We start from the raw sequence: 19,974 nt of genomic DNA, 5'->3' as shown, positions 1-19,974 counted from the left end.
CCCATTCATCTCCCCACCCATTTATCCACACACTCAACCAGTCAACCACTCATCTATCCATTCAATCAACTAACCACCTATCCATCCATCCATCCATCCAAACACCCACTCAAACCACCCATTCACTTCCCATCTACCCACTCATCCATCCACTACTCAACCAACATCTGGTCCTGTGAACCAGCTAGCCACTCTCGCAAATTCCAACAACCATCCACCCATCTGAACACCCACTCAGCCCACCCATCCACATCCCATCTACCTACCCATCCACCCACCACACAAGTAACTACTTATCCATACAACCAAGCAAGCGTCCACCAATTCCTGCACACATCCTTTCACCCAGCCATGCAGACATCAGTTGCACATTTACTTGTCTCCTCCGCTAGAATGTAAGCTCCATGAAGGAGTCCCGTCTGCTTTGTTCGTTATTGTTTCACCACTGCCTAGCTCAAGTCTCAGGAGACCCCAACAAATATTCACGCGATATATATATCTATATATATATAGATATAGATATATAGATATATAGATATAGATATAGATATAGATATAGATATATAGTCACTTACTCAGTTAACTCACATATTTATTTTCTACTGTAATCCAGGCCTTTTTGAGGCTGACATACCTATCCCAGCTACCCGCCTACGTACGTACTCACCTACCAGGGCAAATATCCACCAAATGCTAACCTATTTATCTGCCTATTGTCCCATTCACCCTACCTCTCACCCATCCGTCCACCTATGATTCAAATGTCCACCCACTTACCCAAACAACACCCACGGAGCTCAACCATCCTCACACCTACTCACCCCTTTCTTCATCTGCCTCACAGACCCATGCCTTCCCTGTCATGAGGGAGATGGTGTGGGATTTGGGGGCCTAGAAAGATGCTCTCATCTGGGGACTGGGCCTCATTGAGAAGCAGGTGCTGCCTCTAACAATGATGAATGCCTTTTATTGAACACCTTAAACTATGGGTCTTCAAGAAACTTTAGGTCCATTTTACAGATGAGGAAATTGAGGTTCTGACAGAGTAAAGGTCTAAGGTCACACAGCTGGGTGAGAATCTCCTTATGTATCCCTTCCACGAGACCTCCAAATAGGAGAGAATTTGGGAGACCTGAATGGTGGGAGGGGGGTGCTTTCTGATTGGCAACACTTAGGGGCAAAAAAAATCCATCGATGTTACTGAAATCAAAATTTTACTGGGTAACCTCATAGTGCCAGACTTTTTGGCAGCTACAGCTGCACTTCCCACTGTAGGCCACTTAGGGCTGGAACAGGGGTCGGACGGACCTCCAGGCCGGCTATCTGCTCCCAGACAACGTGAGGCAGGGCGGACAGCTCAGGTGGTATCTCCGTTGATACAGGGTGGTTTGAGGGGGAGGGGCTGGCTCCGGGATCCCGGCGTTCTTGAAAGAAGCTGCAGGCTCTGCACCGCATTCCTCAGCTGGGCCTGAGTACTCTCCATCTCAGCCAGGCGGCGCTCCTGGAGAGGCAGTGGCAGTGGGCTCGGAGCCAGGGGAGGGTTGCACCCCAACCCTGGTTCCCTCACCGCCCAGATCTTCCCCACGGCTGGGGCAGGGGTCTCACCAGACTTTTCAGCCTGTGCTCTTCACCGCTTGGAGGGCCACTCTCTGGATCCAGCTGCGAGGTCCTGTGGGGATCAGGGGCAAGAAGGGAGGGTCGGAGGCTGAGAAACTCCGTTCCAGCTCCGGGTTGGACAGCCAGGCAGTCAGGGAGGCGGGGCTTAGCGTCAAGGCGGAGTTTGTCTACACTAGGGGCGGGGCCTAGACAAAACTGAAGCCCGGGCTGAATCAGAACCTTGAATGGCTGGGAGGAAAGGACCGAGCAACTCTTGGGGGCGGGGCTTGGACAATCTGGGTGATGTAGGGACTGGGATGGAGGTGTGACCAGACTGAGAGGCCCGGGACCAATCTTTCGGGAAGGGACTGATTGAGGAGTGGGGCCTAGAGGATAGGACTCGCCCCCGAACTGGGGTGGGAGGAGCTAAGAGGCGGGAGGGACAGGTGTGTTGGGGCGGGGCTGGCAGAGGGGCGTGGCCTGTCAGGAGTGATTTGGGCGGGATTGAGAGGCAGGGCCTGCATGAAAGTGGGGCCACTGCAGATCTGATCACAGCGAGCTGACCCGGGGGCAGAGCTAATGGAGACGGCGGGGCTCACCCTTGGCGGAGCCTGGAGTCCAGCTCTTGCAGCTGGCCCCGAAGCTGCTCCTGCTTCTCCTTCAAAGCCCGGATGTGGGTGCCCAGCGACTGCACGAGGCTGGACAGAGTCTTCTGTTCCTCGCGCAGTGCGGCCACCTCACACTGCAGCTCTGCCAACTGTGGGAATAGAGCAGCTGTAATGTGACCCGTCGTCCCGCCCCACCTTCTCCCCGAAAAACCCTGACCTCCTTGTCCCTTGCGCTCTGCCTTCTCACTGCCCCGCCCCGTTAGGAAACCTCGCTCTAGTTTTGCAAAGGAGGAAACTGAGGATCGAAGAGGCTTACAAACTAACTAGTCCCGTGGTCACACAGCGCAGCGAGCTCGGTATTTGAACCCAGACCTGCCGGCTTCTTGTCTTTCCAGCTTCGTCTTCCCCACTCTGTGCACAGACCTGAGCTGGACCTCACCTTGCCCACGGGTCGGTGCGTGCCCAGCGCCTGGTCTCTGTCCCGCGGCTGGTCCAGCTGGCGCTGCCAAGGCACCGAGGGCTTCCGAGGCAACGATGCTGAGGCCCCGGTCCAGGGCCGGCCACGGGGAGCGGGCCCCGTGCGTAGCGAGCTTTTGGGTCGTGGCCGGGGCCCTGCAGAGGGTCGGCGACGAGCCGGGCGGCCCGCAGGGACGCTCTGCGTGCGCTGCACCGGCCGGGGCAGCCGCGGGGGCCGCTCTTCGTCCGGCTGCGGTCGCGCCCAACTCCCTGCGCCATGAACGCTGCGTAGAGACTGGCTCTTGGAGATGAGTGGGGTGTGCTTGGGGAGATCCCGGGGAGCCAGGAAGCCTGGCTTCTCCCCTGCAGAGAAGCTGGGAGGAGAAAGGGGGAGCTCAGATCCTTGACTGGCCCCTGAGTTGACCCCAAACCTACCTCTGACCAGAAATGATTTCACTTCTTTTACTTCTATGCGACCCTGTCGCTGAGGGAATCACATTTTGACCTCTGATCTTGCCCTGGACTTCTGACAACAGTGTCCTCTCTATGATCGTCCACCTGACCCCAATCTAACTTTTGACTTCTCTAGCCTTATCCCTGACCTTTGACACGATGTGACTCTTGACCTGGTCATCTCTGTAACCTTTGATTCCAATCTGACCCTGGGCTTGACCTCTGCTCACAGGAATACCCCCTTTCTGCCCCATCTGACCCTCCTTTTGTCCCTGACCTCTGACCTGAAGCTGACCCTGTCTGCCTCTTCACAGACCATGGTCCCTAACTGTGACCATATCTATGACTTTACCTATACCCCTAGACCCCATTTGACCCCAGGCATGACTCTGCTTACCATATGAACCTGTTCCTGACCCTTGTTGACGCATCTTAACATCTGACCCTGATCGGACCCCTGATTTGACCCTATCCACAACCTCTCACTGAAATCTGACCCTCATCACTGACCACAATGTCACTTTCTCTGTCTCACCCCAAATGTGACCTCACCCTGACCTCTGCAATGACCAATCCCACCTTGGGCTCCAACCTGACCCAGTCGGATACTGTGAGTTTCTCTCTGATTTCTCAGGTGACCCGTCTCCAGCCTCTGATCTTTATGCAACACTGTTTCTGAGGGAGAATCCCGAAGTGACCCTGTTCCTGACCGCTGACCCCAGTCTGACCCTGTGCTTGCCTTTGGTTCTGCCTCTGCGCTCACCCATCAGAAATGGACCAGACTTGAGGCAGCAGGTTACCTGGAGTGAACTTGGGCTGGGGGTGGCGGGAGACGCATTGGCACAGTCACGGGTACAGGCCGGCCCTCCTCAATGGCTCGCAGGATGGTGGGCAGCGGCTCCAGGCTGTCACGGGTTGCCTGGTGAGGCATTGCCAGGAGAATGGCAAGCAAGCTCTTTAGGGCCAGACGCTCCCCGACCTCTTGCCTCCCTACCCCACATATACCCTGGGCTCTGGCTATACCTGGTCAAGTTCAGCAAAGATGGTACAGAGCTGGGCGTGCAGGACTGCCAGCTGGAGGGCTAGGTCACTGCTGCCCTGGTAACCACTGGGCGCTGCATCCACATCCACCATGGCCACTCGGTCCAGGAAGTGTTGCATAGCTGGCCCATGATCCTCCAGGAAGCTATTCATGAAGCCCATGTAGGCCTCCTTCTCACCAAACCTGGGTCAAGGGCAGACTGGGTGGGTCAAACTAGGCATCTGCCACCCCATTCCCCTGGCATCCTCTCGGGGGAGGGGGTGTCCCAGCCAGGGGGCACCCAGCCTCCCAGCTAAGGATGGGGTCAGCCTTCTAGCACCTACGGGGCACTGTTGGCGAGGTTCTGGATGACCTTGGCGATCAGTGTGAGGGCGCGGGCTGGGCCAGGTGGGGGGTGCTCTGGTGCCAGACCGAAGAGGCTGGGGGCCAGGATGGCAGGACACAGGAGCCGCAGGAAGAGAGAGGCACACACCAGTCGGGGGCCCAGTGCCTCAGAGCCACGTGCCTTGCATGCTTCTCTCCAATCTGAGAACACAGTGCCCAGCTCCGCTGGGAACCAGCTGGGGCAGAAGAGGCAATGGTCAGAGGAGGAAGGTGGGCATAAAGGTCATACTCATGTTAAAGTCCTAAGGTCAGAAGTCAGGAGTCACCTGCATTGTGGGTGCCAGGATTGGAGACACTGGGGATAACACTTGGATCATGATTTATGGTATAGTTATCACCTCTGGGGTCAGTTATCTTGGAGATCGGGATACAGGTTCGCACGGGGATAGAGTCCATGAGCTTGGGATCTAACTATAACTGGATAGGAGTTTGGGGTGCCAGATTACACTATATAAAGTAGGATGGGCTTGAAGTTACAAGGTAACCCAAGCTCAGAAATCATGGTATTGATGTCCCAAGTGACGTGGGACTAGACCTTTGGTTCACCTAGAGTCAGAATCCAAGGAATTGGAATCCCAGTTTTCTTGTGATGGGATTTGGGGATCAGGGTCATTTAAGGTCAAGGGTCATGGGATTGGGGGTTAGCATCACCTGGAATCAGAGGTCATGACTGAGGTCCTATGTTAACTGGGGTCAGGTGGCATGGAATTAGGGTATGGGGTCACCTGTAGTTAGAGGACAAGGAATTGGGTCCCAGGTTATTCGTGGTCAGTAACCCCAAATTGACGTGACATTGGGAATGGGTTGCCAGATATAGCAAATAAAATTTCAGGACAAATAGTAAACTTGAATTTCAGATAAGAAATGCACTTTTTTTTTTTTTTTTTTGTAGTATCAGTATGTCTCAAATGTTACATCACATTTAACTGGGCATCCTGTATTTTACCTGGCAACCCAATTAGGAGTCAGGGGTATTAGCACAGTGCATGAGATGTAGGGGTAGGCTCAGGTGCTGGGGCCCTTATTCTTACTTGTAGGAGTGGATGATCTTTTGGAAGACTTCCTCACAACTGTTTCGCAGCCTGGCCTGGTGCTGTGGCAGCTCTGGGCCCGGGTACTTGCTGGGGTCCACCTCACAGTCCTCGGTGGAGACACAGAGGCGCTGCACCACCTGCCCTGCAGTTCAGCACAGCCAGACAGGGGCCAGGGCCATGACCACCAGAACCCCCCACCACACTTGGCCTCCAACTCCATCTCCAGCTTCCTCCGGGGACACCTAACATCTCCGGGGGAGTCCCCAGTTGCCGCCAGGATTTCAGCACCCCTGAAGGCACCACCCACTACCAGCCTCCAGGTTACCTAGGAACTCCCAGGTCTCCCTTGGGGTTCCCGAGCCCACCCAGACAGCCTCTGACATTCACTCTCTGGCTCACCCAGAGTCTCTTGGAGGTAATCCTGTGCCACCAGCTTCATGTACTCATCGATGGCCTTGGTGGCCAATGTGTTTTCCCGGAACAGCAGCGCCTCACGGCCTCCACTGCGTGCCAGCTCTGCGGTGCCCAGGTCTGTCACCAGTGCCTGGGCACAGTGGGGTTCATGTTGCTCGGAGAGCCGACAGCCAGGGGGAATACGAGCCCTAACCCGGTCTCACACCTGGGACACAGGCCCCGCCCCTCATAGCTGCTGCTCAGGCCCTGTCCTCACAGCTAGGGCTCACAAGGCGGGAACCACCACCCCTCACAGCAGAAATTTAAATCCTTCAGCTCAGAGTCTCAGTTCAGGCCCCACGCCTCGCAGCTGAAGCTCAGGCTCCTCCCCTGATGGTGCCCCGCCCCTCGTCTGTGCACCTGGGGTCCTGCGCCACCGGCCCCCCTTACACCCTGCTCCCCGGGGCACGCGGTCAGTCAGCCTCTGGTCACTCGGGTCCGCCCCGTCGCAGAGCCGCACCTGAGCCCGGCCGGTGGCCTGCAGCACGCGCACCATGGCAGCCGCCAGCTCCTCCTTGGCTTGGGCCGACAGCGCGGGCTCCAGCGCCCCGCAGAGGCGCGCGTAATGGAAGGTGAGGAACTCCGCCAGCTCCTTGTAGCGCTCGGACGGCAGCACACGCAGGCGCCGCGCTCGGATCCGCGCCCGCAGCGCTGCGCCTGCCGGCGCCCCGAGCAGCGGGAACCAGCGCTCCAGGCCCGCGGCGGGGGCGCGGGGGACGCCCAGCTCTTCCAGTGCCAGTGCCACGCGGCCCAGCGTCGCTCCCCCTGGGCCAGCTCCGCGCAGCCGCAGCGACAGGCGACGTGCCGGAGGCAGCGCCTCGAAGTGGAAGCGCTCGGCCCAGAAGAGCTGGCCCCGGCCAGCCCGCGGCGCTGTGCGCGCCAGGAGCGCGCCGTCCAGCCACAGCTCGGCGCGCACTCCCGCGGTCCCCGCCGCCGCGCGCGGCAGCCCTTTTGCCTCGTGCACCCACACGCTCAGCCACGTCTCCTCCCGCTCCAAGTTGTCCTGCGGACGCAGTGGAGTGGGTTGGGAGGAGGCGTCGGTGCTCGACGTGGGGACCGTGCCCCCAGGGAGATCGCTGGGCCCTTGGGGGATGACAGGGCCCACGGCGGTCTCAAGGTGGTTCTGCGGAAGCCCTCTAGCTTTTCTGGGCTCTCGCGTCGAGATCCGGACCCCAGGGTAAGGAGGGGTAGCCGCGGGGTGGGGACTTGGTGTTTGCCTGGTAGGTGGGGCTTTGGGTGCAAATAGGGCCCGGATTGAATAGAAGGGACGCGGGTTTTGTGCCAGGGGCTGGTAATGGAAGGGAGCTGCGGACGGTCCCGGAGTAGTTGCAAAGGTGTTAGCGGGGAAGTGTTTCTCGGAGCCGCGTTAGGGCGCGCGTGGGCGGTGGGCGGGGAAAGGGCAGGGCCGAGGCCGTGGGCGGGGCCTCCAGGTCCTGCTAATCCGTACGGACCTGGCTGGGTTGAAAGTGGCGGCGAAGGTCCTCGATCCAGCGGTCTCTCTCAGTGGCGGAGCGACATGAAAAGCAGCGGCTCCCGCCCGCCCAAGTTACCTGTGGGGGATGAGGATCCAGGGTTGAGGACAAGGGCGGCGCCCAAAGGGTCTGGGTCAGACGCAGAGTCGTCTGCGTTTACCTGGAAGCAATGGGGCTCCTCCAGGAGGCTGGGGTGCAGGGGCCAGACACGCACATCCCGCTCGGCCCCCAAGTCCAGCTCGGAGAGTGTGGCCAGCGATTCCCGAGAGCCCAGAGCACTGGGCGTTCTGAGGAGGGGGCGGTTCAACAAGTGGTCATTGTTCTCTTGTGACGGCCAACCCACTCCCTATAGCCTGAAGGGTGGAGGGAGGCCAGGATGAACTTGAACCTAAACTGGACTTGAACCTAACCTTTTAGGGTACACTCAGTTCCTTATGGTGGCCTATATGACCCCATATGGTACAGCCCTTGTCACCTCTTGACCTCATTTACGCCCACTTAATCCCTTTCTCTGAACTCCAGTCATACTGGCCTTGTTTTTGTCGCTTCATCTGGCCCCTTGGCCTTTGCACTCCCTGTTTCCTGGCCCAGAACACTTTTCCTGGCCTTCTTGGCCTAGTTGACTTCCATCCATCCTTCAGATCCTTAGCTCTTAGCTCATCCTTCAGATCTGATGCTCCCAAACCTTCGTGTTGACTTAGTTCCTGATTTAGAGTTATTGTGTCAGACTCTGCCCCCACCCTTCGGGGGAGGGGTAGTTCCTGCCGGGGTCTTTCAGTGGCCCCAGCATTGCTCAACATGTGGCAGGACACAGCAGAGGCTGTATCGGGGTTTTTGATGAAGGAGGGAATGATGGGCAGGTGGAGGTGACAGTGCAACCCCATCCCTCCGGCCCCTCAGAGATTCTTACCCATCCCGGGAGGCATTGGCTCCGAGCTCTGACCTGGCCTTTTTCTTCTCTTTCAGCCTTTTGAGCAATCCCTATGGGAAAGGGGACATCAGCCGGGCAGAACCTTGTTCTCCCTCCTCAGCTTCTTCCCACCCCCACCCCCCAGGGTGTCCTGGATGGTCTGCTGGTTTGAGGGGACCACAAGCTCGGGCTGTATTAGCAGTAATAATAAAGGCAGCCAACAGCACCCCCCTTTCTAAAGCACCGATCCTAGGCTATTCTGCATTCTCTACTGACTTCTCATCAACAACCCGGAGAGAGAGGTTCTCTTCATTTGTACCATCTGACAGATGGGGGCCCTGAGGCCAAAAGAGGGTCAGTGACCTGCCCAAGATCACCCACTAAGAGTCCCCTTTCATCTCTGAGGGTCTGGAAGCCTTTGCTCTCCCCTCTGCCTCCCCCTGGATGTCTCACCCGAACATTGTGGACCTGGTTGGGGCCAGCAGCCTCCGGCTCCATCTTTCCAGGGATCCGATCTGTAAATGGTCAGGGGTGGAAGGTTGCGGAGCGGGATTGTCTTGGATTCTGCCCCACCTTGACAGGCTCCCAGGTGTCCCAACCCTCCTCACCTCTGAAACAACTTACCTGGATCCCTGAGGCTCCCCATGGCCACCTGGATGCTGCCCCCAGAGCTAGCACTCCCCAGCCGGGGCCGGCGAGGACCCTGTTCTCCGTGAGAGTGGGTAGCCGTAAAGGGGAGGCAGACAGGAGAGGCAGACACGTTTCCATTACCCTCTCCCGCCACTCATCTGTCTCCTTCCCGCCCTCTTCCTCCCCCCCGCCCCCCCGTCCCATCCCTGTGCACCTTCTCACCTCCTCCTCATTGCCAAGGAGCACCAGCTTGCCATCAAGCAGGGTGAAGGCCCCAATGTTCCAGATGGGTACGTCAGGTGTGGGGGCCTCTGGGATCTGTGGGGCAGGGGTCTCTGGCTCTGCCTCAGGCTCTGGGTAGAGGAGGGGGTGCCAGGGATGTGAGAGTCTGTCCCTCTCCCTCAGAGTACCCTCTCCATTCACAGAGGCTCATCGGGGGTTCCCTCCCAAGTGTCTCCTCTCCCCCCGACCCCAGCCCTCCCAGCAGGCTTGTCAGGCTGGGTTGTTGGACAAGTTCCCACCCCTGTCTGGGCCTTGTCCCCACACGCCGTGGGTAGGGCACACATGTTCCCTGTACTGTGTTTACAGCGCCATGCGCCTTCTCTCATTTAATCCTCCAAAAGCCATTCAAAGGCCTATTAGAACCCCCATTTTGCCAAGGAGGAAACTGAAGACCAGCATCCTTGGTTCTTTACATAAATAACTAATGCAGGGTGGAAGGCATTCAACGTTTGAGAAAGGAATAGAAGTAAGGTCATGTAGGGGGAGGTGGTGGCATGGTGGGTCAGAGAAAGTCTCCAGAAACAGTAGATTTGCACTGGGTCTTGAACAGCAGGTTGGATTTTGACAGGGATGGTGGGGACAGTGGCAAGAGCAGTTTGAGCAATGGCTGGGAGATGGCAGATGCCCAGGAAAGGCAAGAAGGGCTCAGAGGGCTCAGAGGCTACAGGGAAAGGTCCAGGAAGAGATTGGTGCAGAAACTTGCATGTCAGTTAGAGAGCTGTGGGATTTTATCCTGGGGGGTAATGGGGAACCATGTGTGGTATTTGAGCAGGGGAGGAGCAGTCCTGCTTGTTGGAACTCTCTCTGGATCCTATGGAGTAAGGGGTTGAAGCAATACCTCTGCAAAATGGGCATATGAAAAGAGCTTCCGGGAATAGAAGGGCTGAGTTAACACTCCCCCCCCCCCCCGATTACCTGTCTAGCCTATGGTTTTCCCATCAGGGGAATAAATAGCTCCACTTGTTCATAGATCACTTAGAACATGCTGGGCCTTGGGGGGCACCTGGGTGGCTTAGTAGGTTAAGCGTCTGGCTTTCGCTTAGGTCATGATCTCGCGGTTCGTGGGTTCGAGCCCCGCATCGGGCTCTGTGCTGACTGCCAGCTCAGAGCCTGGAGCCTATTTCAGTCTGTGACTCCCTCTCTCTCTGACCCTCCCCCTGTCTCTCTCTCTCTCCTAGAAATAAATAAAACATTGAAAGAAAAAAAAAAGAACATGCTGGGCCTTGGGCTAGGGCTACGTTCATGAGCTCCAGGCTTCATGCATCCCTTACTCTTCTAGGTCCCTCTGTGTAACAGCCCCATCTATCATTTTCTGTTTACTGTCTGTCATGCCCACAACACTGTGAGCTACTTGGGGCAGGCAGTTTCATCTCTTTTGTTCACTGCTGTGTCCTTAGTGGCTAAATCAAGGCCTGGCATATAGTAAAGGCACAACAGATCTGTGTTTGAATGAGCGAATGAATGAATGAATGAATGAATGAGAGTCAATGAGATAAAATATGTTTTAAGGTAGGGATTATGATCCCCATTTAGCTGATGGAGAGGCTGAGGTTCAAGGAGATGAAGGAACTTGAGCTGTGCAGGCGGAAGGGCTGGAGAGCAGGAGGCAGCTGAGATGGGTCCCCAGGTGGGAGACAATGAGTCTAGGCTATTGGCTTCGAGGAGAGACCCACTGGGGCCAAGAGCCATTTGGCATCTGGACAGTGCTACCCCGAGTCTATTCCCTCTCCCTTCCCCAGGATGGACCCGCAGCCCCGCAGGGCCCCCACCACTCCCCCCACCCCCAGTGCCTGTGTGAGGGGGAAGAGGGAAGAGGGCAGCTGGGCCCCAGCCACTTCCTGCTGGGCTTTTGCACTCCCCACAACTTCCTGTGTCTGTAGCTGATGCTCTGGAGGCAGACAAAACCCGAGCATCCGGCCTCCCAGCCCGGGTGGGGGAGCCATTACCTGGGGCCTGGGGCTCCGGCTCTGGTTCCAGCGGTAGGCTCTTATGCCTCCCCCAGAGGCTCTTGGATAGCCGGAGGCGGCTTGTGCGCGATTCCTTGGGGGGCGCAGAGAGGACACGCCGGAACAGCGAGCGCGAGGCTGGCTGGCTGCTGACCACGGGCTCCTGGTGGCTTAGCGCCCTCCCCCAGCCTGCAAGTCGGCCCCAGCGGGACCCTCCAGCCACTTTCTCCCCATCCCCCCCTGTGTGCCAGCGGTAGGAGGTTAGCGGGGACGAAGCTGCAGGCTGGGTGTGGGAGGCCTTGCACGGTGATGGTGGGTCCATGGCGGGGGTTCTCCTGGGGGACAAGAGGGTGACAGTTCTGCCCAGTATGTTCCCACATGCTGTCCTCATCTAGTCCCCCTCCCCACTCTCAGCTCCGCCCCCAGGGAACCCCCTTAGAGGCCACATGCCCTCCCTCCCTTACCTTGATTTCCCGACCAGCCCCAAAATCGGCAGCCGTCTGCACCGTGCCTGGCTTCCTCCCGCTGAACGCAACTCCACGTGACCCTGTCTGTCCCACCCCACCCCACAGCCAGGCTGGGAGGGCACAGTGGGGGCAGGATGCGGGAGGAGAGGTGGTGAGAGGTGACAGAGTAGGACCCAGAATCTCTCACTGACTGGGAGGCAGCAGTGCCCCTCTCTGAATTTCAGACGTCTTCTCTGCAAAATGGGTACATACTGACCAAGGGCTGCTGAGAATACAGAGCACCTGGGGGTCTCTGCTGGCCAGAGTGTAGATCACTTCACCCACGTTGGAAAACGGGCATGATACACTAACATTGACTACACACCTCTCCTCAGACCCAGCAGTTACAGTGGGAGGTCTACACCCGATAGACATAACCACTAGTGCTATCTGTAAATAGCACGGCACTGGCGGCAACTCAAGTGTCCTTCTACTGCAGAATGAAGAAGTTGTATCTCTTCCCACAGTGGAATAAAATGAACAAGCTGCTGAATGGTTCAACTCGGATGAATCACAAACCATGAAGAGTAACTACCGTGCGGTTCCTTTTATATAAACTTGCAAAGGAGGCAAAACTATGTGTAACAGGTCAGGATATCCATCTCCTTTAGAAGAGGGTAGTGGAGCATGAGGGAAACTCCTGGGAGTTGATATCTTTCCCCCTAATTGAGGTGAAAGTCACATAAGAAGTTTAACATGTCCCGTTTCTTGAACTGGGCGCTGGTTACCTTGGTGTGTTCTGTTTTGAAAATGTATTGAGCTATGCATTTCGGTGCACTTCCCCATGTCTCTTTATACCTCAATGAGTGTTTACTTGTAAAAAGAGATGGGCAAATTCTGTTCTGAGAAATAAGTGAGTCAGCATGAGAGTCCATCAAATCCTGGTCCCAGGAGTGGGCTCCAGTACCAGCTGGTCCTTCTCTCACTGTGTGACCTCCAACAAGTCACTTCCTCTCTTTGAGCCTCGGTTTCCTTATTTGTAAAACAAGATGATAATATTAGTTACAGAAGGTTCATAACAGGAGGCCTTGTTTTTTCAATAAATGCTTCTTGAATGCTTACATACTAGGTACTAGGTGCTGGGGAAGCCACAGGGAACTAAACAGATTTGGTTCTTGCCCTCCTGGGGCTCACAGTCTAGTGAGGAAAACATCGTGGACATAAACGCTGGACATTTCTAGCTGGTGAGTAGGAATTGGAGGAAAATAGACTGGAGTAGAGGCTGAGCAGAAGTGGAAAGATCCAGGAGGACTTCCCTGAAGAGGTGACATGTGTGACCCAAAGCATAAGGAGCTGACCATGGGAAGAGCATGCCAGGTAGAAGGAACAGTTTGTGCAAAGGCAAGGGTGACCAAAATCCACAGGATGGGGATGGGTGGGACCGCCTTCATGGGCATGTGGCCTGGGCAGTCATCCAGGACTGCCATGCTTAGAAAGGCTCCACACCACATTTAATGCTTTGCTGTCACTGTCTTGAAGTGTCTGCACTGTCAGCATGGAGCCCGATGGGGGGCTGAAACCCACCAACTGCGAGACCATGACCTGAGCCGGAACCAAGAGTTGGATGCCCAACCCACTGAGCCACTCAGGCACCCCAAAGTTCCTGCTTTTTGGACAAAGCACTCTGTTTTTTCACTTTGCCCTGTGCCTCACAAATTCTATAACTCATCCCAAGGAGTAGGATCTTCCATGAGGGTCAAAGACCCTTTTCCTGGAGCTGGACATGTTCACCCAGGTGCACACACCTTAGATATGCCCACCTCATTCCTGCTGCACTCAATCCATTCACTGCACACACACGTAGAGTTTCCTCATGTTCTGATGTGTCCCTGAGTCTTTCTCACTTCACTGAATACTGATCCCCTCCTAACTCCCTGCATTTTTGCTGGAGATCTTTCTCTGATGGATGGAGACTGCTCTCCCTCTCTAGGCAGTAAGCAGCCCCGAAGTGCCAGAGAATTAATGCCTCCCCAAGATTAGCCGTTAGCCAATGACAATGAGGTCTGGAGAATCAATACCCCAGTTCCCTTGCCTCTTGGGTGGGATGACTCTGAGGTGTGTCTTACACAGTTCCCTGCCTGTCCCCAGTGGGATTGAGCTCCATGTCCCCACAGTGCCAACTTGCTTGATAATGTACCCCTTCCTGGATGCCTTCCTTCCCAACCTCTCTTCTTCAATCCCCAACTGATATGTCCTAGGATCACCTTCACCTCTGAAGCAAACTACTTGCATTGGAACTCTTGTCTCCAGTCTGTTTCTAGAAAAACGCAAATTAAAACAACGTGTGCAGACACAGACAATGCACAGACACAGGCTTTCTTTCCACCATCTCTTTATTGGAGGTCTGTGGCTGGCAGGATCATGGGAGGTGGCTTCCTTTTGGATCTTCTAGAGGCCCTCCTGGCTGTTCTTGGTTTCACGTTCTAGAAAAGACAGGGGAGTGTGAGGCTTGGGGAGTGGGGGTCTGCCCCCATCATGGTGGGACCCTGGATAGGGAAGAAGACAGAAGCTCAAAGTGAGGGTGTGCGTACAGTGGAGACTGCAGACCAGGTTAATGAAACAGGGTGGCAGTGTGCAGGTAAGATGAGGTTGTGCAGGTGTGAATATAGAGGTGTTTTGGTGATCGAGGTGATGGCCTGGGTGGGGTCATCAGGCCAAGGTGGTGCTGGCTGGACCTAGATTGCTCCAGCATGAGAACTGTCATCAGGGGTCAGGGAGGCTGGGGCTGAGCAAGCATCCTTAGGGCTGAGGCTGGGCAGAGGACTGCAGCACAAGGTTAGGAGCTGGGTAGAGGTTGTGCAGGCAAAGCGGTTTTCTATAGAGGGTCAAAGGCTAAGTGAGTGTTGTGTAGATAGAGGGCCCTTTGGGTAGGGGGTGGGGGTAGTCTGGGTGAGGTTGTACAGGCAGAAGAGGTAACTTGGGTGTAAGTTGTGCAGGCCGCAGGCTGAGGTTGTGAGGGCAGAAAGGCTGGTGTATGGTTGGAGTCCATGCCTTGGTTGGGAGGGCAGAGGTGTTGGGGCTGGGTAAAGGACAAGCTGGCTGGGTCAGGGCTCTGCTGAGGTTGTGTGAGCAGAGGACAGTGCGTAGGGGCTGTTGTAAGCAGGACTGAAGTCTGGGCCTAGGTTGCCTGAATAGATGGACTGCGACGGGGCCGGGGGTATCTGTGTAGGCGTACGAGTTACAGTAAGGAGTCGGGGCCTGCTGAGGTTGGGGGTCCGGGTTGAGCTCTGGGCTTGTGCGGAAAGCTGGGCCGCAGGCCAAGGGAGTGTGGGGTCTCGAACTCACCGCAGCGAAGCGCGGCCAGGTGCGCAGCAGGTTGAAGAGCGCGTCCCCGGGACAGTCGGTGTGCACGAGCTGGCGGTGGCCAAGCAGCTGGTAGTCTGGCCGCAGGAGGCCGGCGCGCACTGCGCAGCCAGGGAGCACGTCCTGCACGATGTGAAGCGCAGCCTTCGCCGGGACCTCCGCAGTGTAGTTGCCCACGAAGGCCACGCCGAAGCCGCGGGAGTTGTGGCCGCGTGTGTGCGCGCCCACCCAGTGCCAGCCGCGGCCCTCGTACACGTAGCCGTCCGAACCTACCACGAAACTGTAGAGGGGAAGGGGAAGCACGTATGAGGGAGGCCCCGCCTTTCATCTGGCCCCCTCCCCCAATTCTGCACCTGGATCAAGGGCCACCTCCACTCCAAGACCTACCCCCCCCCCCCCGGCCGCTCTGGCTCTCCCCAAGTGCCACCGCAGAAACTGTTCCGTTTTTCTGGATCTGCCCCCTCCACATTGTCCCAAGTACAGCTCCTGCCCTATTCAGAGCCCTTTTCTGTCCCAGGTCATATTCTCTCACCATGTCCTAGGTCATGGTCTCTCAGACCCAGCTCTTTCCACTGGTCTTGCTCCCCTCCTAGCTCCTACACCAGACCCAAGAATCCCACTGTCTGGTATTTCTGGTCCGTTAAGGCCCAGACCGGAGTCAAGGCCACGCCCCTCCCCCCTTGGCCCCACCCACCCCCCAAATTTTCTCCAACTCGCCGCGTCGGCTCCTGTCCAAACCCCACCCCCTGGGTCAGGCTCCGCCCACCCCAGGCTCCACCCTAAAAGGTTCGCTCAGCGGGGCTCAGTTTACCTGTAGCCAATGTCGTCCCAACCCCGAGTATCTTGGTGGAATCGTTGCATAGCGCGCATGTTGGCGGCGCAACGCGCGAAATCCGTGCAGGGAGGCGCGGGCACGTACGTGTGATGTACATACAGGAACCCGAGGGGCAGCTGCAGCGGCGTCGGGTGGCCTCGATACGGCGCTGCGCCCCAGCGGCAACGAGGGTGGATGGCCGGGCACCCTGCGGACAAGGGGGTCCAGGGCTGGGGTCAGCCAGCGTTTCTCTGCCTGCCGCCTGCATCCTCGGTAAAGCGCACGTATGGACCAGCCCTCCAGCCTCCCTCCAAATTTGAGGACACTTCCGTCTCACCCCACACTGGCCGCCGTGGGGATCTAACTTCATTAAATTTAACAGTATCTCAGTCCTGTTGGAACATCCGCTCTGACTCCCACCACCTTGAGGATAAACCCCAAGAATTTTAGCTCTTGTTTTCAGGCTCTTTACGGTCCAGGACCCAACACTCTCCAGCTGGCCCTGCTCTGATTTCTAGGGAGGGACAGCTGCGATGAGAAAAGGGGGGCTCTCAGTCCCTGTTTATTGTCCTCTAATTGTGTAAAGCTACTTGCTTTACCTGCCTCATCTGTTTTTAACCACCCAGTACATCCAAGAGGAAGCAATGATTTCCCCAGACTTCACTGAAGGAGAGGTTCAGAGAAGTGAAGCAACTTCCCTAATGATGCACAGGAATAACTGGCTGAACTTCCATTTGAACCTCTGTGCCTTTGCGTGTGCTGAGCCCACCTCTTGGAATGCTCTCTCTCTACCTGCCCCTGCCTTTTTTTTTTTTTTTTTGGATGAACTTTCAGTCTTTAAGACTCAAATCTAGCCTTCCTTTACCTATGCGGATGCCGGGTCCCCCCTCCCCCACAGCCGGGACCCTTATTTCTCCCTCTGGAATCCCCTAGGCCTAGGTTCCTCTGACAACGTGAGGCTAAGACTGTAGCATCTGTGAGATGGGGGTGGATCACAGAGGTTAGGGCTCTTCTCACCCAGGAAGGCCTCAGTGAATTCCTTGGTAGCGTTGGCTGCTACCTGTGCCAGCTGTTCTTGGCCCATGCCCCGAAGATGAGGGTGTGTTGGCTCCAACCTCTGTAGCAGAATCAGGGCCCCCCACACCTGCTGGGTCAGTGTAGAGGCTGAAGTCAGAGCAGCTCCGTTCTGCCGTCGGAAGTTGCTGCGAAGTCCTGGATCTCCGGCTACCCCTGCTCCGTAGTATTGGCTCAGTAGGTGGCTGAGAGGTGGCCGGGGCTCAGGAGTTCGGCTTAGATACTCTCCTAGGAGGGCCCCATCCAGGGCACCATTGAGGAAGGCCATGGTGACTGGCGATGCCTTGGAGTCTAAGAGTGTGAAGGTCCGGGGAGCAGATAGCTGGTCCCAGCAACCCTCGGTTCCCAGGCCTAAATGACTCGAGGTCTGAGGGTCCTGGAGGAAGGCCAGACCCAGGTCCCTGGCCAGGGTGACCACCAGCAGGCTGTCCACTGTGGTCGGGGATTTGGCTCTGGTACCCGGTGAGGAAGCTTGGACATCTGGAGAGATGACCGGGACATCTGGAGAGCTAGGTCTAACACCTGGAGAGGTGGGTTTGACATCTAGCTCTGCGGCTCTAACGTCTGAAGACATGGCTCCAACATCTGCAGAGATGACATCTGGAAGGGCGTCCCTGAACCCTGGAGATGTGGCTCTTACATCGGGAACCATAGCTTCAGTGTCTGGAAAAGTGGCTCCAGCATCCAGAGGGCTGGCCGTGCTGTCCAAGGGCAGGTTTACAATCCTGCGCCCCTGCAACCCCGCCTCCAGCCCCGCCAAAAGGGGCTCCACAGCCACGGTTGAGCCATCTGGTGCCAGCACAACTCCATATTCTTGCATGCCCCGAATACCGTGCTGGGCCACGTCCTTGGTTAGACCTCGAAGCTCTGGGCTCAGTTGGTGGGCGTCTAGCTTGGTGACCTTGAGACTCTGCCCCTCCAGCAGGAAGTGATGGAGAAGATCGTGGGGACCTGACTCCTGGGCTAACAGCTGCCACGCAGAAGTAGTGTGCCTGGCCTTGGTGGCTGGTACCTTCTGCTCGAGCTCAGCCAGGGCCTGGATGACAGAGTCCATGAGCAGAGGCAGGGTCGCTGCAGGAAGACAGACAACATTAGCGCAGTGGCCCAGCACCTCCCCTCTTCCTCCGCCTGCTGCTTTCACATGTTCTCAATGCCCCCGGCTCTTCACTGGACACCCCTGCTACCCCCCCACCAGCACTGTTCTTGTGTAGATGAGGAAACTGAGGCACAGATAACCATTTAAGGAGCTTAGATGATCAGTGAGCACTGGGGAGCCGTGGCAGATTCATGAACAGGAGAGAGACAGGGCCTGGTAGGTATTCTAAGATTGTTCCTTTGGCTGCCATGTGGAGAATGGATTTGGGGGAGGCTAGAGAAGGGAAGGGGAAGACAGTGTGGAGGTAAGTGATGAAGGTAGCCAAAGCCAGGGTGGTGTCAGTGGGATGGATAAAAATGGGCAAAGCTCCCAGGTGCTTTGAGGGGGAAATGGAGTTTTTCTTTTCTTTTTTAAAAAATGTTTTAGGGGCGCCTGGGTGGCTTAGTCGGTTGAGCGTCCGACTTTCGCTTAGGTCATGATCTCGCGGTTCGCGGGGTCGAGCCCCACGTCGGGCTCTGTGCTGACTGCCAGCTCGGAGCCTGGAGCCTATTTCAGAGTCTGTGTCTCCCTCTCTCTCTGACCCTCCCCTGCTCACGCTGTCTCTCTCTCTCCTAGAAAAAAAAATGTTTTATTTCTTAGTTTTGAGAGAGAGAGAGAGAGAGAGAGAGCATGAGCAGGGGAGGAGCAGAGAGAGAGGAAGACACAGAATCTGAGGCAGGCTCCAGGCTCCAAGCTGTCAGCACAGAGCCCTCTGTGGGGCCCGAACCTACGAACTGTGAGATCATGACCTGAGCTGAAGTCGGACGCTCAACCGACTGAGCCACCCCGGCGCCCCAAAATGGAGTTTTTCTTAATGGATTGGAGTTTGGAGGATTTTAGAGGAAAAGGCATCTCTAAGGATGGCCAGGGAGGAGAGAGAGGGCCTGTGCCCTGTGAAGGAAATGTTGAGGGCCTGAACCTGGAACTGAGGAAGCTGAGTGGGATGTTGAATGACAGCTAACATTTATTAAACATTTACTATGTGCCAGGCACGCAACGACCCGATGAGCACGGAGAGGCTGAATCATCTGCCTAGAATCACACAGCTAGGAAGTGGCAGAGGCAGGATTTGAACCCAGGAAGTTTTAATCCTTACACTCTGTCTAGAATCCAGGTTCTTCTCCAGACAGTCCACACTGTGTTTCCTCTATAATTTTATTCTTCTCTTTGCCTAAAATACCCATTCCTTCTTCTCCCAGTGAGATTTTTTTCCTTCTTCCTGTCAGGAATCTGTGTCCCCTCTTCCAGGAAATGATCCTGATTTTTGTTCTTCTGGCCCCAAATCCTTCCCCCAGCTCCTGAGTCCTGACCCTAAGGGGCTGGGAGCCTCTGGAGACTGAAGGTTCCTTGAGACGGGGGCCTCACCCTGTACAGGGCTGGACACAGAGGAGGCCAGCAATATACTTTTGCAGCATCAAGTCCTGGCCCCAGGTCTCTGCCTTCTGACCCACCTGTCCCAGGCTCCGGCCACAGCAGCAATCCAAACAGGATCCAGAGGACACTCCGGGCCACCATTGTGGGGTTCTAGCTTCTGAGGGACGTATCCAGCTGACCTCAGCGGAGACCTTGACGGAACTGGAAGAGAGAATTGAGTGGTGCCTTTGGCTACTGTCAAAGTCCAGTGGTGAATGACACAGCTGCCCCTTGCAGAGCTGTGGGCGGGCAGTAGCAGGAACATGAGGACAGAGTGGCCTGTGTCAAGGTCCTCTGGTTTCAGGGGCTCCCCCATCCTCTCCTGTCCCTCCCAGGCTGAGGTCAAGGGTCAGCAAGCCAGGCCCAGCCCAGGAGGGGCCTGGAGGCCAGGTAGTTTAGACTCCAACAAACTCTTCCCAAGAGAGGTAGACTGAGGCCAGTCCAGGAAGCCCTAACCCCTTCC

At 56.4% G+C, this 19,974-nt stretch overlaps 2 protein-coding genes across 3 annotated transcripts; both read right to left on the bottom strand.

Moving 5' to 3' along the window:
• Positions 1–575: 575 nt before the first annotated feature.
• RASAL3 (RAS protein activator like 3) lies at positions 576–11,785 on the bottom strand. 2 transcript variants are annotated; one of them, XM_039243251.1, is made up of 18 exons: positions 11,731–11,785; positions 11,267–11,601; positions 9,261–9,391; positions 9,033–9,111; positions 8,862–8,923; positions 8,409–8,479; positions 7,659–7,785; positions 7,478–7,576; positions 6,487–7,029; positions 5,973–6,117; positions 5,571–5,715; positions 4,479–4,715; positions 4,137–4,338; positions 3,914–4,032; positions 2,644–3,034; positions 2,196–2,353; positions 1,606–1,669; positions 576–1,501 (listed from the first exon to the last, which is right to left on the bottom strand). In XM_039243251.1, exons 2-18 carry the CDS (start codon positions 11,586–11,588, stop codon positions 1,358–1,360), a joined length of 3,039 nt encoding a protein of 1,012 aa, XP_039099182.1. In that variant the 5' UTR covers positions 11,589–11,601; positions 11,731–11,785; the 3' UTR covers positions 576–1,357. The 2 variants fall into 2 exon arrangements, with proteins under 2 accessions (XP_039099182.1, XP_039099184.1); XM_039243253.1 differs by lacking the exons at positions 576–1,501; positions 1,606–1,669 and having other exon boundaries at positions 2,309–2,353; positions 2,521–3,034.
• Positions 11,786–14,087: 2,302 nt separating this feature from the next.
• On the bottom strand, positions 14,088–19,613 carry PGLYRP2 (peptidoglycan recognition protein 2). Its single transcript, XM_039243280.1, has 6 exons — positions 19,550–19,613; positions 17,536–18,034; positions 16,907–17,472; positions 15,887–16,097; positions 15,058–15,355; positions 14,088–14,195 (listed from the first exon to the last, which is right to left on the bottom strand). Exons 1-6 carry the CDS (start codon positions 19,611–19,613, stop codon positions 14,106–14,108), a joined length of 1,728 nt encoding a protein of 575 aa, XP_039099211.1. The 3' UTR covers positions 14,088–14,105.
• Positions 19,614–19,974: the final 361 nt, after the last annotated feature.

The sequence above is a fragment of the Hyaena hyaena genome, unplaced genomic scaffold (assembly GCF_003009895.1).
Source record: "Hyaena hyaena isolate Hyena2069 unplaced genomic scaffold, ASM300989v1 scaffold_227, whole genome shotgun sequence".
NCBI classification, from domain to species: domain Eukaryota; kingdom Metazoa; phylum Chordata; class Mammalia; order Carnivora; family Hyaenidae; genus Hyaena; species Hyaena hyaena.
The sequence above is the reverse complement of the archived record's forward strand: the minus strand, read 5'-3'. Positions and strand labels throughout refer to the sequence as shown.